At 51.5% G+C, this 16,527-nt stretch overlaps 2 protein-coding genes across 3 annotated transcripts; one reads left to right on the top strand and one right to left on the bottom strand.

Moving 5' to 3' along the window:
* Positions 1 to 717: 717 nt before the first annotated feature.
* Positions 718 to 2,434, top strand: LOC136464805 (cinnamoyl-CoA reductase 1-like). Of its 2 annotated transcripts, XM_066463758.1 has the most exons (4): positions 719 to 1,007; positions 1,120 to 1,274; positions 1,371 to 1,906; positions 2,020 to 2,434. In XM_066463758.1, exons 1-4 carry the CDS (start codon positions 872 to 874, stop codon positions 2,192 to 2,194), a joined length of 1,002 nt encoding a protein of 333 aa, XP_066319855.1. In that variant the 5' UTR covers positions 719 to 871; the 3' UTR covers positions 2,195 to 2,434. The 2 variants fall into 2 exon arrangements, with proteins under 2 accessions (XP_066319854.1, XP_066319855.1); XM_066463757.1 differs by having other exon boundaries at positions 718 to 1,007; positions 1,120 to 1,906.
* A 5,488-nt stretch (positions 2,435 to 7,922) lies between these two features.
* Positions 7,923 to 8,649, bottom strand: LOC136466284 (uncharacterized). The gene is made up of 3 exons (XM_066464675.1): positions 8,632 to 8,649; positions 8,133 to 8,558; positions 7,923 to 8,018 (listed from the first exon to the last, which is right to left on the bottom strand). Exons 1-3 carry the CDS (start codon positions 8,647 to 8,649, stop codon positions 7,923 to 7,925), a joined length of 540 nt encoding a protein of 179 aa, XP_066320772.1.
* Positions 8,650 to 16,527: the final 7,878 nt, after the last annotated feature.

Genomic DNA, 16,527 nt, shown 5'->3' with positions numbered 1-16,527 from the left:
CACACACACACACATATATATATATATATATATATATATATATATAAGTAATCCAATTTTGATTCTTATGCTTGTTATAAGAAAGAAGGAATTCTGGCTCCCAAATTTTCTCATAAATAAATGTACGAAATAAATCCAATTTTGATTTATAAGAAAAAATTCTAAAAAAGATTGGATTTTTACTCCTCACGCCCAGGATTACGTCCTTCTAAACTATTATATGCTCTGCTTGCACCACCGTTCGTCACATTACTTAACTTAACCACTGCTCGAGTCCCCGAGTTTGGTTTCGACGGCGGCAGGGTCAGGGTCAGGGTCTCAGGGAGACAGCCCAGGTTTGTCAAGGTTTTAGACTCACTGCACGAGCGCGACCGTGCCAAAGTTGGCCTTCCTGATTGATTCCCAGCAGTCCACTCCAGTGGCCCACACCCCAGCGTCCAAAGCAGGGAATCTCCCTCCGCATCTACGCGCGCGCGCGCTCACCACGCGGCTTCCACGCCCCTGAATTCTGTCTGCCAGGGCCGCCTGCTGCTGGCCTGACCTCTCTACCCGCCGCCCCCCGCCGCTGAATGAACAGAGGCGGAGTCGTCCCGGTGCTTCGCGCGAAGGCGGTCGCAGTTGCGCCTCCCCCAACCACGACCTCTTTCTCTTCTCTTTCTCTTTGGCTCACCGGTCACCGCCTCGCGGTATAAATACGGGCTGCCACCATACATGCCAGGGTCACCACACAAGACAACATCTGTCGACGGGTAGCAGAGAGTGAGAGAGATCGAGGCACAAACACACACTGAGAGTCTGAGACTGAGACTGACCCATTCCAAACACATTCCGCTAGCAGCTTGAGCATCGGCACTTGTTGGGCAGGATCACCATGTCGTCCAAGTCCAACTGCGGTGAGGAGAAGGAGCTGGTGTGCGTGACCGGCGCCGGCGGCTTCATCGGCTCGTGGGTGGTGAAGGAGCTGCTCCAGCGCGGCTACCGTGTCAGGGGAACTGCGAGGGACCCTGGTGAGTGACTGACTCACATCACACCATCTCCTGCACTGCAATGCCCTTCTGCAAGCTCAGAGAACTTGCTGTCCTACTCACCTCTGCTTTGCGGGCACTTGCTGACATGCAGCGGACAGCAAGAACGCGCACCTGCTGGCTCTGGAGGGCGCCAAGGAGCGCCTCACCCTGTGCCGCGCCGACGTCCTCGACCGCGACTCCCTCCACGCCGCCTTCGCCGGCTGCCACGGCGTCTTCCACGTCGCCTCCCCGGTCTCCAACGACCCGGTCAGTCGTCGCTGCTACCTCTTTCATTTTCAGACTGAACAGCAATGCGCTATGTACTCTGCTGCTGACGCTGCTTGCGTGCGTCCCCGCCTGCAGGAGCTCGTGCCGGTGGCGGTGGAGGGCACCAGGAACGTCATCAACGTCGCGGCGGACGAGGGTGCGCGCCGCGTCGTCTTCACCTCCTCCTACGGCGCCGTCCACATGGACCCCAACCGGAGCCCCGACACCGTCCTCGACGAGACCTGCTGGAGCGACTACGACTTCTGCAAGCGAACGGAGAACCTGTATTGCTGCGCCAAGATGATGGCGGAGATCACAGCGACGGAGGAGGCGGCGGCGCGGGGGCTGCAGCTAGCCGTGGTGCTGCCGTGCATGACCATGGGCCCCATGCTGCAGCAGACGCTCAACTTCAGCACCAACCACGTCGCGCGCTACCTCATGGGCACCAAGCGCTCCATCCCCAACGCCGTCGCCGCCTACGTCGACGTCCGCGACGTCGCGCGAGCGCACGTCCTCGCCTACGAGCGCCCCAGCGCGTGCGGACGGTACCTCTGCATCGGCACCGTGCTGCACCGCGCCCAGCTCGTCGCCATGCTCAGGGAGCTCTTCCCGCAGTACCCAGTCACGGCCAAGTAAGCACGGACGAAGCCCCTCCTCGTCCTCCTCTTCTGTTGACGGATCGTCGTCGTCGCGGCCGAGCGATCAGCTCTGAGAGTCTCGCGCGCTCGTCTTTGATGTGATGCAGGTGCGAGGACGACGGGAAGCCATTGGCGAAGCCGTTCAAGTTCTCCAACCAGAGGCTCAGGGATCTGGGCTTGGAGTTCACACCGCTGAGGAAGAGCTTGTACGAGACCGTGGTGTGCCTGCAGCAGAAGGGCCACCTGCCTGTCATCCAACAGCAGCAGCGCGCGTACTTGTAAACCAGAGGACATGCCGGGATTTCACTGATAAAAATGAACGTGGCAAACAACACACAGAAAGAGATGATATGAGGAATTTGTAAACTTCGTATATTCATCATTTTTTTTCTTTCTATACAAGTGTATTACGTTGTTCAAAAAAAAAAAACCCCTACAGTTGTATGATGCATTCTTTATTCTGTATCATGGCACGTGTAAAGTCGTTAATGTGACGAATTGTTTAAGTATTATATAAGTTAATTGCTTTCCTTTCTCATCAAATTACTACAACTCGAATGTACAGTGTAGAGATTTAGATCGAGTTTAAGTCGTCCCGTACAACGAACTACATCTATTCACACACATTACCCTTGCGCGTACCCTTCACGTACGGCTCTTAGATTTATTCAAAATTAACTGTGTCATACATATTTTAATTTTTATTAGGATAAGAGACTCTCAACTATGTCTGTACACGCTAGAGGACGAAGGGATAAAGGATCACGAGAACTCTGATATATAAAAACAAAAAATTAGCCCATATACAGTAAAGATAAAACGATAGAACAATACCAAAGACATAGTAAAACAATCTGAGAAGTCTCCATTTTCATGAACACAAGGCTAATAAATAATGGCAAAAACATTTTTCGTATTGAGATTTTCCGATTTCCGTGGCCGCTAACCCATTGCTTTCATCTACGAGCTTTTTAGATAATGGAATAAACATTCGGCTTTATCCTCGCTCATAAGTGAGGAATCAGACTAAATTATTACAAAGAAGTTCCCAGTCCCATATTTAAGGTAGACTCATAAAAATGACATAAAATCAGTTCTCAATGTTAGACGTAACGGGCCATCCATAGGAGAAAAAAAGCCAAAGCTGAACTAATAAACCAAAATTGAAAATAAATACCAAATGAATAGAATATGCATGGTAGAAACAATAAAATATTGGTAGACTATCTGGCCTGAAGTTCATTCCCATACGAATATCAGCATAGGAGCACATATGCGTGGGTCCCACCACTTGTTCCTTAAGAGCGGTTGACCCCGTTTGGCACGGCTTCTTCACCGGCTCTTAAAGCCGTTTGGAGCCACAACTTCATTTGCCTTCCTGATCACGTGCTCGGCTCCAACTGTAAAGTATCGATTGCTTGTGTATTTGATATAACTGATCTCCTAGCCAACCTGTTATATAAATAAACTATATTGTTTACTCTTGAGATCTTAATTACAGACGAAAAAAGTATACGTGACATAGCACCTGCATTTAGCCAGCAACAGGTTAAATTATTAGCCTTTCACTCATTATCTGTACCCCTTCTTGAATAACACGATGCTTGCCGGGGTTACGAACCCACAACAACTCCTATTCAGATTACAAAAGATCAGAGGGATCTATTTGGATTAGTATTCTAGTTGTCCAGGTTACTCAAGAATGTATGAGACAATTTTTATGGAGTTAGTTAGGGAAGGACCAGATTAAAAAATACGATTAATCTACATGGCACTCGAGCAATATTTGGGCTCGGTGCGCTCGATAATTTTTAGTCCCTGTTATATCGGATGTTTGACACTAATTTGGAGTATTAAACATAGAGTAATTATAAAACTAATTGCACATATGGAGACTAATTTGCTAGAGGAATCTATTAAACGTAACAGTCCATGATTTGACAATGTGGTGGTACAGTAAACATGTGGTAATGATGGATTAATTAGGCTTAATACATTCATCTCGCAAATTAGTTCTATCTGTGCAATTAGTTTTGTCGGGTTCATAAACCCGGGGTCCCTCGAGGACCGGCTTCCACGCCCGGGCTCGGCCCAGGAAAACAACATATAGTTCATGGGACGGCCCAAAAATCTAAATCACAGCGGGTCAGAAGGGTAGTCCGGTCACCGACCGGAAGGTCTACCCTTAAGAACAAATGCACGTTCGTCAACTTCTTTGATCCACCCCTCCGACCGGAGCACTCGCTTCAGACACCAGCCGTCTCCAAGCAGTCTCTCCAATCGGAAGGCCTGGCCCAAAACGCTGCTTCCAACTCCTACCCCGCGACCGGGGCTCGTGGGAACCCTGCTCACCGCCCTTCTCCGACCGGCGCACTGAGAGCCGACTGGGGCCATCCGACCGGGGACACCCTGCTCGGAAGGAATCAGAAGACGTGCGGAGAAAGGTAAGGCATGGCTCACAAGTCAAAACCACTGTACCAGGGACCATACCCTGCACAAAACAGTGCTCTGCAGCCACCCTGACACAAAGTATTGTAGGGGCCGCTAGAAACTCCCATATGGTAAGCCCCCCGCGTGTCTCTAGACATCGATCACAGTATGGGCTCCAGGATTTGCCATACCGGGTGAACATAGCGCGGCTCCTCACATGCCACTAGGCATCAAGAAGTATTTTGCAGGTACCAGCGTCATCCTTCCCGAAGAAGATAGCTCGACCTCCCATGCACATCTGACAATCTACAGCGACATCGACAGTATTGGGGGGCGTCAACCATTATCCAATTTTCATCACCGTAGGCAGCAAGGCTTAGAAACATCCGTACTCTCTCCCTCTCGCCTGTAAAGCCATCCCCTTCATCTATAAAAGGGGATGCGCTCCCTCCAACAAGGGGAGATCGACTTCTTTAAGCTCAGACTCACTAGATCGACATCAACACTCCCAATCGCAGGACCACCTAGTTCCGACCACAACCCTTCCCGTCGGAGCCAACCGAACCTCTTGTACACCCCCTCCTTTCTTCTTCTCGTTTGTAACCCCACTACAGACTTCGAGCACCTGGGCTCAGGAATAAAGTCACCGACCGACCCCAACTAGACGTAGGGCACGTTGCTAGAACCAGTATAAATCCTGTGTCATTGATTGCTAGGCCACCTCCGATCGCAACGTGCAGCAAAACTACAAATATTTACTAGTTGGTCACTTTCTGCACCGACAGTTGGCACCGTCCGTGGGGAAGACGTTGTATGTTCAACACTCTTTTGGTCATCGGATGGCCCATTTTTCCACCACCCCCACCGTGGCGGGCTTGGGCGATACGATTCGTTTTTGCTCGCTGGAGTTCCTCGCACTCTCGCTCACCGGGATGCGGGTTCCACCCGTCTTCGAGCTATTCCAGGCCTTCCACTTCGGGAGCCTGGATTTCGTCGCCGACTGGCTCGGCGTACTCCACCTCCGCAAGGAGGCTCGCGACCCAGCACCCGTCGGAGGGATGTCCTCCATCGACTCCAGGACACGCGACTTCGACGGCGCGGCATCTGCGCTTCATTCCGAGCAAACTCTCTGCTCAAACCCCGCTCCGCCATACGGCCGGTTCTCCTATGGCCTCGCTTCTTCCGCGGACGCATACGCCCAGGGACTTCAAAAGGTGCTGGCGCCGCACCCTCTCACATCTGAGTTCATGGGGATGGCGAGCTATGCTCCCACCTGTTTCCTCGACATCATGGATGACGACATCGGGAGTGACAGCTCCAGCATCGGTGACATGGCGCCTAGCCACCGTCGGTCCCAGGAGTATGCAGTGATGGACGCCCCGGAACAACTGCTAGGGGTAATGGAGTCCTTTCGGACCCACGCCCTGTTGGGCCCTCACATGGAGACCCCCGAGCTCACACGTGAGCACAGGGAGGATCTACGACGACAGTGGCCGCATCAGCCACTAACTGCACCAACGCGTTCGGCGCGCCACACTGCCCCCTGTGCGCATAGACCGATGAGCAGCGCTCGGGGTCACGCCCGTCAGCCCCAGCGCAATGCCCTAGTTCAGGGGACCAACCCCCCGCAGTTCGCTCGGGCCAGTCAGAACGTTGCCGCCGCGGCAATGCTCCTACGTGACCTGCCCGAGCCGAACGACCCTCGTGGACGGGCAATCCACCAGAACCTCCGGGCACTGTTGGAGACCGCCGCCGTTCAATAGGCGGAGTACTCCATATCGCGACACCAACTCGTGACCTCGCTCCCTGTCCAGGGAACAGGGACGCAGAAGATAGGGCACTACACCCTGTCATCGCCTCAACCACCGATTGCGGCACAAGAAGCCGCAACCGCTCCTCGTCTTGACTTGACGACCGCCCCGTGCCGATCGCCTATCTACGCGTGGCTCGGGGAGAACCAAGACGCGCGAAGCGTCGACCGGAGTCCCAGCCCTGACAGCCTGGAACCATGGACCTTTGTCCAACATCCCCAGTAAGTGCCTTTTCTGCCATGCTTCAACGGGGCCACGACAAAGGTAAGGCCAAGCGCTAGGGTCAAGACGAGGGCCCCTCCACACAGAGGGGAAAGAAGAACAGAAAGGATCGCCGCCAACCGGCCAACTCCGTGTTGGCCGCCGCAGCAGATTATGCGGGCACTCAGCCCCAGCAAGACCCTCTGGGCCACTTTCACGAGCTCATGGAGAGCCCGTGCACCAACCACAACTTTCCCGTCAACCATCTCTACAAGGACTGCCAGCTCCTCAAGCGCCCGCTGAGGTAGGCCGGTAGGCCAAAGGAAGAAAAAGGCGAGGAGGCAGCGACCGAAGAAGGGGGCGCAGTGGACAAGGATTCAGACGACTAGAGCATGAAGTGATCTGACCGGACGCCTACCAACTAAAGGATAACGACGACGACGCTCTCACCAAGCACCTTGGAACAGCTATGTCATTTTCTTTTCCCCTAAGTTTCAGTCTTACCGTTATTTACTTAACGTATGCTCCTGTAAGAGCACCCCGACCCAAACGTTTTTTGGCTCGAGGCGCTCGGGGGCTCCATTAGGGGGCACCACTACCTTTTTGTTTTGTTTACTGTTGTATGGAGAAATTCCTTCCTACCCTAATGTGGGGGTGGTTCATTCCTTTAGTTTACCTTACATAGCTTTGCTTTAAAAATTCCGACCGATAGCACCTCGCCTTTTCCTACGGTTACGACCGACCGAGCCTCACGGGCCACGCCCCGGGCTCACAAAGTTGCGACCTACGGAACAAACGGGCAGGTACAAGAAAGAAAGAGCTAAAAACAAAATTATGCTAAGGGAAAACTAAGGAACGAAAGGGAACAAGCTTCCCCGAACAGAGTAACTCCATCACAGAAAACAAAATACCATTATAACTGTTAAGCACACGAACATTTTATATGGGGGCTTCCTCCACAAACTTAAAACTACCTACTTCCACTAAACTACTATTATTTTTACATGCTACTAGGCTAGCTCGGCGACATCCGACGATGGTGCAACCGACGAAGGCTCGAGCTGCTCACTTCCCGATGGCACGACATCCGGCTCGACCAAGATCGGGGTGACATTCACCTCCGACCTAGGCTCTTCGCCATCTGAAAGCTCTGCAGCATCCTCTCCACGCGCGCTTTTGGCCAGGTCTTCACGGCGGACGTCCATCACCCACTCGGCGGAGACTTGATCTGCCACCGACCGCGCGTGCGGCAGCAAGCGCTCCCTGATCGACTGGATGTCCGCCATGCTCATGCCTTCAGTGTATCCGCTATAGATGGTGGCGAAGTCCAGGTGCGGATGGTGCGTCCCCACCATGGTTAGCACCCCCAACGCTCCGTACAACAACCCGGACCTGATAAGATCCTGGACCTCCCCCGAGACCTCCGCCAGTTGGACAGCGGGTGTGCTGGTGCCCAGCACCGACCCAAAGATCTCTGAGACGATGTGCTGGGCAACGTTGCGGATCTGGTCCAAATTCCCCTCAAGAGCACGATGCTCCTCACGGGACTTGGCTAGCTCCTCCGTATTCTAGCCAAGCATCGCCTTGGTCGTCTCCAGGTCCCGCTCCAGCACCTTCACTTTTCCTCCCAGCTCTACGAGAAGAGCAACGAGCTCAGAAACAGGCTAAGGAAAAAACCAACGCAACAAGAAAACAAAAAGGTACGTATCGACGTGAGAAGCCTCAAGGGTGGAGAGATCCTCCGCCTTCCGAGCCACCTGCTCGCGTAGCTAGGTCACCTGCTCACGCAGCCGGGCGCTTGTATCCTCCGTCTCCATCACCCGGCCCCGGAGCGCGAGCACCTCTCGATCCGCCTCCGACCGGGCCTTCCGCTCCACCTCCAGGGCCTTCTCCGCCGACTCTAGGGTAGCGCGCTCTGGATCAAGGGCTGCTAAAGCCTCCCGAAGTGCCACCTCGGTGTTCGCCAGGGATGCCCGCAACTCTGCCTCAATCTCCGCCTGACGGGCCCTTGCCGCCTCGAGCCCTTGCTCGGCCACAGTCGCCCACTCCTCCGCCCGCTGCCCCTCCGCCCGCGCCGCGGCTGCCTCGGCCGCCTGGTCCCGGGACTCGCGGCAGGCGGACTCCGCCCGATGCTCGAGCTCGGCCACCCGGGCATATTTCGACCGGAGGAAGTGGGACTTGCGGGACGGCGTCTTCCTTATCTCCTACGAAAGGTAAGCACGCTAAAAACAACTAACAAGGGATTCAAAGGGTAAAGGACAAGTACCAAAAACTCACCTCCACCGTGAGCTGCATGTCGCCCTCAACCAACTGCTAGGCAAACAGAGCCTGCTTCCAGGCGCTTTCAAGCTGCGCGGTCAGCTTGGTGAGTTTTGATACCACGGCGTGCCCTTGCCCCCCAAAGATGTCCCAGAGCTGACGCTCCCGGGAGTCCCAGAGGACGAACCGCGCGCTCGCTGGGTGCTCAGGGCAGGGCCACTCTAGGTCACCCTTCGGCGCCTCACCGGAGGGCCCAACCTCGAACCGTGCCACCGCCAGGTCCCGCGGTGACACCACCGGCCCACCGGAGGTCCCAGCCACCGACTGGACCATCGCCAGGCCCCGCGACGGCGCCGACGGCTCCACCATGACATCACCGGCGGGTTGCCGCAATGGCACCAACGGCTCCGCCATGACATCCGCCTCGTCATCAGACAAGATCTCTACCACCTTGTTGGCCTGGGCCGCCGCCGGGCGTCCCAACCCTAGCCCGGCCATGTCTTCCCCCGGCGCCTTCGGCTCTGATGTCAAGGGTGAGCCACGTGACCCTCCACCCGGCAAGACAGGGAGCTCGGTATCCCTCGCCTCTTCCACCACAACCGGTGGAGGGGAAGCCATGAGGGTCACCTCCGACACCACCGTGGCCATCGGCACTAGGATCGCTGCCAACACCAACGCCGCAGCTGCTGCCTCATCAACAGTCGAACCGGGGGGCACCATCCCCTGAACGGAAGGTCTTGCCGCCGCGACACGCTATAGAATGGGCTTCTAGGTCTCCTACATGGCAGTCGGGGCAATACTCATCCCCGGCATCCCTAGGCCACTGACAGAAGGTACGGGTCAGTCACACTCCAACAAAAAGCTCAAACTGCAAAAGACCAAAAGGAAATAGAGAAAGACATACCGGGTGGCGAGCGGCACAACTCTGAAGACCGACCTCGACGTCGACTGGCCTACACGTCGAGGACCGCTTCCAGACCACGACCCATGCTACTTTACTTCGGCAGGGGGCAAAGACGTCCCTACCGGCTCCTGCCCGGCCTGTGGGTCGTCTCGACCCCCGGCTCGGGAATCCTCAACCAGAGTGACAAGCGCAGTGTCCTCCGACTGCGACTCACGTGGCACACATGCTCCAGTCCACCCCTCAGACCGCCCAGCATGCTCGACCATGCCCGCAGCAGGCAGGTCCTCCCCCCACTGCGAGCCATGCATCGGCACCGGTCCGAGCGACGCGCGGGTGTCAGTCTGCTCCTTAGTAGATCGTCCGCCTTGCTCTGCCACTTCCACAACAGGTAGGGACGGGGCTGGCGATGCTATCAAGAGGCGTGGTGACCACGTCTGCTTCGATGCCCGCTCACCGACATTGTCCGCGCCCGCTGCGCGCTTCCTCGATGAGGGATCCGCCGCACGACGCGCGACCACCAGCTCATCACCGGCGGACAACGTCGCGGTATCACGACGCTCCGCCGAGGTCGCAACGACCCCCCCGCTCTCCTCCTCGTCGAGAGTGTTCTTGAGAGCTGAGAAGGTTGAGATGACCCGTCAACATGAGCAACCAAACAGAGCCAGGGGAGAAAACCGTAGATGAGCACCGTGCGGCCTTCGCCCGGTCTGGCAAACCGGGTCATCTCAACCTTCTTGTTCGATCCTGAACCTCTCGCCAAGCCCACAGAATCTCCATCGAGGGGAGGCCATCAGGCCACCCGGGTCGGTCTGTGGAACGACCTAGGCATCTGCCAGGCTGCAGGTAAAGGAGTAGTGGAATGCCATAAGAGGGCTATGCCGACCCCGTCACGAACGACGGACCCAGATTCCACTCGATCACACCCGTTAGCGAGCTCACCGAGCTAGTCTTTGAGCCCGAGCGATCGGGACAGGCGATGAAACTCAGCCCCTCCGGTTGTGAGAAACCAGATGGGGTAGCGCAAAACAACTCACATCGGCCCCCACGAAGGCCCGACAAGGCTCGAGGGATTAAATGCCATGGGACCGCGACTTCGAACTCGCATCGACAGGATAGGCGACATCCGGTTATGGCTCTTGGGACCACGACTCTGAACTCGCGTCGACGGGATAGGCGACATCCGGCTACGGCTCTTGGGACCGCGACTCCGAACTCGCGTCGATGGGATAGGCGACATCCGACTACGGATCTTAGGACCATGACTCCGAACTCGCGTCGATGGGATAGGCGTCATCCGGCTATGGCTCTTGGGACCGTGACTCCAAATTCGCGTCGACTGGATTGGCGACATCCAGCTACGGCTCTTGGGACCGTGACTCCGAACTCACGTAACGGCTTCACTAACTAAAACTAACTCTCTCGATCCATGGCGAGCACCGATGCCTAGGACTACTCGCGACTCCACCTTACCCGATCCCACGGCGCGCACCGACACCAAAGATCGAACTCTGTTGCATCTAAAACTAAGCTATTTCCATTCATGGCGCGCACCGACGCCAGGGCTTGTTTCAAAACTAAAAATTTCCTCGCCCGATCCCCGGCGTGCACCAACACCGGGATCAATAAGTTCTGTCTCAATCTAATTCCCGCGCTTAAAAACACCTCGGCTGCACAACGACGCCATGGTTAAACAAAATTACGTCTTAAAACTCAAAACACGCGCACCCATAGACACCACACAAAGACCCCCTAGCCGGTTCTGCCCGAACCACCCGGGGGCTCAGGGGCTACACCCGCAGGTGCGCTCGCGCGCACCCGCCAGCAAAACGAAAAAAATCCCATGGATGATTTGGCTTGAATTGCCCGGGGGCTCGGGGGCTCCTGTCGGGTTCATAAACCTAGGGTCCCTCGAGGACCGGCTTCCACGCCCGGGCTCGGAGAAGGGTCGAGATGGTAGACTAGAGGGGGGGGTGAATAGTCTTTTCTAAAATTAATTACGTCGGCTAACCGAAATAAGTGCGGAATTATAACTATCGGTCTAGCCAAGACTACACCACTCTATCTATGTTCTCTAACACCTTCCAAAGATACTAATCAAGCAACAAAGGTGTCGGGCTAGCTAAAGCTCACCTAACCAATTCTAGGAGCAAGGTCACACAAACCTATGCCACTAGTACTTTAAGCAACAAGGGAGCTCCTACACATGCTAGTAAGCAAAAGCACAAAGCCAACTAAGCTCACTAACAATGCTCAATAACAAGGCAACCAATGTCAAATTAGAGAGCGCAATTACTTAGCTACACAAACTAAGAAATATGACTAACAAGGTTACACAAACCAAATTAGCCACGCAAGGGAGCTACTTCTATGCTACACAAGCAAGAAGGTAACTAGCAAGCTACACAAGCTAACTAATTATAAAAGCAACAACACAAGCTTAATGTATATGAAAGTAATCGCAAGCTTGTGTAACGGGGATGCAAACTAACAGGAAGAACAAGGTTGACATGATGATTTTTCTCCCGAGGTTCACGTGCTTGCCAACATGCTAGTCCCTGTTGTGTTGACCGCTCACTTGGTGGTTCGACGGCTAATTGGCATCACCCGCCAAGCCCGCACGTCGGGCGCCGCAAGAACCTACCCTGAAAGTGAGGGTAGCTCAATGACACGCTTTACTAAAGTTGCTCTTCGCGGCTCCCACGGGGCGAGCACAATGCCCCTCACAAAACACTTCTCCGGAGCGCCACACAAGCTTCTTGCGGGCTTCGACGGAGACCACCACCAAGCCATCTAGGAGGTGGCAACCTCCAAGAGTAACAAGCACCACCGACTTGCAACTCAATCACCTAGTGCCACTCGATGCAACCTCACGATGCAATCGCACAAGAATCGCTCACTCACACAATCGGATGATCACTATCAAGTATGTGTGAGATGGAGGGCTCCCAAGCACTACCACACAAGCCACCAAGGCTCTAGTGTGCTCAGCTCGTCCAAGCTCTCGGCCAAAGGCCGACCACGGCTTCTATTTATAACCCCATGGGCTAAACTAGTTGTTACCCCTTCACTGGGCATTTTTCGGGTCGACCGGACGCTGCACCGGACGCTGCACCGGACACACCGATCGTGAATACCGGACGTGTCCGGTAGCTGTCTCATCGCCATGTGTCCTACCGTTGCCTCCAATGGCTCTCTGACAAGATGATCGGACGCTCAGCATGAAACGACCAGACGCTCAGCCGCTGAGTCCGGTCGAGTCCAGTAAACCCCCAGGGCCGACCGGACGCGTCTGTTAGAAACTGACCGGACGCTGAGCCTCAGCGTCCGGTCAAGTACAGTAAGCACCCACGGATGACCGGACGCGTCCGGTCACACCGGACCGGACGCTGCCAGCTTCCGATCGACTGTACTACCGAACACTGTGTTTTCGGATTCACACCGGACGCGTCCGGTGTGGCGACCGGACGTGTCCGGTCGTTGAGTACGTCGCCAAATACCGGACGTGTCCGGTAACCATACTGGACGCGTCCGGTAGCTCTGTAACCAGCGTGACTAACTTGTTTTCAACTCTATCTTCTTGACCCTTGCTCAAATGTGTCAACCACCAAGTGTATCACCTTGTGCACATGTGTTAGCATATTTTCATAAACATTTTCAAGGGTGTTAGCCACTCATCTTGCCACACCACTCGATCCTAGCGATGATGCAAAGTTAGATCACTCGAGTGGCACTAGATGACCGATATGCAAACAAGTTTGCCCCTCTTGATAGTATGGCCATCTATCCTAAACCCGATCATAAACTTCTCTACACACCTATGACCGGTGAAATGAAATGCCCTAGGTTATACCTTTGCCTTGCGCATTCCATTCCATCTCCTCTAATGTTGATGCAACACATGCACCAACATGATCAACAATGATATGATCCACTTCATATCATCACGTGATCATATTGGTTCATCGATCTTGACTTCACTTGTTTTTCACTGTTGCCTTCGTCCATCGGCGCCAAGTCTTGCTCAAGCTTCACCGCCATGTGGTCCATCGCTCTAAAGCCTCCAACTTGCCCTTCACGCTTGCAACCGGTCCATCAAGCCAAGCCTTGTCTTGATCTTCTCCACCTTTGATCACATGACTCAATGTCATATCTCATGTGCAATGAGCTCCTTCATCTTCACATGTGTGAGCTTTGCAACATCTCTAAGCCATTTTCGCCTTCATGGCATATGTTGCTCACACACATGTACTTGTGGACTAATTACCTGTGTATCTCACATAAACACAATTAGTCCACCTAGGTTGTCACTCAATTACCAAAACTACACAAGGACCTTTCAATCTCCCCCTTTTTGGTAATTGATGACAACTCTACAAAGATATAGAAATTAAGCTCTTTTGGATTCATGTTGCTTGCCCAAGCAATTTTACCATGTGTAAATGATTTTGGACAAGTACCACAAACCTGAGATGGTAGTATTAGCTCCCCCTACATATGTGCTAGAGTGTTTGATTTGAAGGTCGCACATATGCATAGATTAAAATTGTAGGAGAGTAATTACTACCAGATGATGCTAAGGTGTATAGAGTAAACCTTTGAAGCATGTACCAATCGGAGTTGCACCTTTAAGTTCATCCTTAGTACCATGGTTAGCTAGATATCACTTGGCAATAAAAGCATTAGATACCTTGTGAGATCAACATTAAAAGCAAGGTACTACCATTACTTGAAAAGCATACCAAGTGTCTAGCTATCATCCTATGCATGCTAGTTATCAAATCATCATTTAAGTTCTACAACTAGCATACACCACACAAGCATGCATATTGAATTTGAAAGCTTATGCAATGCAAGCAAGCACATGAATATGCACATATCAAATGCAATCAATCAAAATTCATGAGCTTGCTCCCCCTACTTGTGTGCTTCTCTTGTCCAAGAATTTTGATCCATCTTTTTTCTTCAATGTTGCTCCCTCTTTGTCTATGTCCATGTCCAACCTCTACTTCTTTGAGCTTTTATATCTTATCTCTCCCCCTTGTACAATCTCAATCTCAAAGCTTTCATATCTTTGTACAATCGCTCCCCCTTTATCATCAATTTCCATAAAAGGTGACCTTCTCATTGATGCAAAGGTATGCGTTTGGGGTAGATGGTTGAGGCTTGAATCTTGCATTTTTTATGGACATCACTTGATTGTTGGAATGACACCATTTGTAAATACCACTTGTAGCTTGTACCACTTGTATCTTATGTAGGGCTTCTTGAGATACCACACATAAGATTTTTGATCTTGTGATCAATTTGTGGGACACCTCCCCCTATGTGATAGCATGGGTCATCCATTTGATACACTTGAGCTCTTGTAGTTGAGGGATGCATTCTTCATTTGATGATCACTTAAAGTTGAGGATCACTTGTGGAACCATCGTCTTGCATGATTGATACTATGTATAGATACGATACCACTTGTATGAAGTGAATACCATTTGAAAGAATCTTCTAGTATGGAACCACTTGTTTGATTTATCAATAAAGACCATTTCTTGAACATTTGCTATCTTTACGAGTACTACTTATAGGATATCACTTGTGAGTTGATCTAGACATCACTTGTGAATTCTTGATGAAATACTTGAGTCTAGATACCACTTGAAACAAACAAACTAGATATCCATTTGCATTGTTGTTTTGTGCTTGTACTCTTATTACTATCATGAGCTTCTATGATTGACTTGAACTAAATTGATTTGCCTAAGCTTTCAAGTCCGGTTTGAACCAATGACAAGCTTCTTCACACCTCTTGTAAGGGTTATCTTGCCAATGTTGTACTTGTCACTTGTTAGCAATCCAAATTAGATCAAGTACTTGGGATCACTAGCTCATGAACAAATTCATATACTAACCACTAGATCAAGTAATCATTCAAACAATAGTGGTAGGCTATGAATGTAAACATTTCATTTGTTATGCATGATCCTATGAAGTATATACTATATGCACTAACCGCATACTAGTAAGGGATGAAATGATCATGCACATTACAATAATACCTTTGCTATGTTGGAGTAGAGGATAGTCACATAGATTCTAATTCATTACTCCAATAGCAATGTGAAGTCCAATTATAAGCTTGGTGAAGACCAATAGATACCATGTTGAATTTCATTCTTCACCCATATCAAATGAATACCACTTATGATCAAGTGCACTTTCTTGTTGTGGTTGGCTTGCTTTAACTTTTGATTTTTGCTTGCATGAGAGCATCAATTTGAGAATACCACTTAAAATATCATGACTAGCTCTCTTTTGGGTGTTGCTTGCTTTTCCTGATCAACCCTTTTGATTGCTTCAACTAAGCATCTCAAATGCTCCTCGGATCACCACTTCCATGTTAGCCTTCCAAGTACCACACTTGGTTCACCTACACATAGGCGGCAAGCCCCTACACTAGGGAGAAGTGACCTTTCTCCAAGAATCATTCTTGATACTCACTTGAAATGATTTGATTGATTGATCCAAGTGATGGACTTAACTTGATGAGTAACCTTGATTCCTTCTTTAAGTCCTTTTCTTTCTTCTTGTTTAAGTTCTTTTCTTTCTACCAAATGATTTCCAATAGTCACTAGAACTTAACCTTCAACTTCATCTTGAGTTTGATCTTGATCTTCCAATTTGAGTACCAAATATATGCAAAGTACACTCCACAATCAAATGGCCTTGTACTCTTTGCTTGTCATGCTTCTAGATCATCTCAAAACCAAACTTAGGTACCTCAAACACTTGTAAACATATTTTCAACTTGAGGACCTTTCAATCAAAGTGACTTTAGATCAATCCAACATTTGTCACTTTTCTGACAGATTTTGTACCCTTCAAAGAAATAAGCATGGCTCCCGAAGTACAAATCCAAATACCATGAAACTTGGTGGAGATGTTCTTTACTAAGTTATCTAGCAGCTATAAAAATTTAAGCTTCATTTGACTTCTAGATTGCTGCCATATATCAA

The sequence above is a fragment of the Miscanthus floridulus genome, chromosome 7 (genome assembly GCF_019320115.1).
Source record: "Miscanthus floridulus cultivar M001 chromosome 7, ASM1932011v1, whole genome shotgun sequence".
Taxonomy (NCBI): Eukaryota; Viridiplantae; Streptophyta; class Magnoliopsida; order Poales; family Poaceae; genus Miscanthus; species Miscanthus floridulus.
This window is presented reverse-complemented; position numbering and strand designations above follow the sequence as displayed.

Coding starts and splice junctions, on each gene's coding strand:
- LOC136466284 (XM_066464675.1), bottom strand. Junction 8,019..8,132: donor GCGCCCGGCTGCGTGAGCAG/GTGACCTAGCTA, acceptor TTTTTTCCTTAG/CCTGTTTCTGAGCTCGTTGC.
- LOC136464805 (XM_066463757.1), top strand. CDS start 872: ATGTCGTCCAAGTCCAACTGCGGTGAGGAGAAGGAGCTGGTGTGCGTG. Junction 1,008..1,119: donor GGGAACTGCGAGGGACCCTG/GTGAGTGACTGA, acceptor GCTGACATGCAG/CGGACAGCAAGAACGCGCAC. Junction 1,907..2,019: donor CAGTACCCAGTCACGGCCAA/GTAAGCACGGAC, acceptor GATGTGATGCAG/GTGCGAGGACGACGGGAAGC.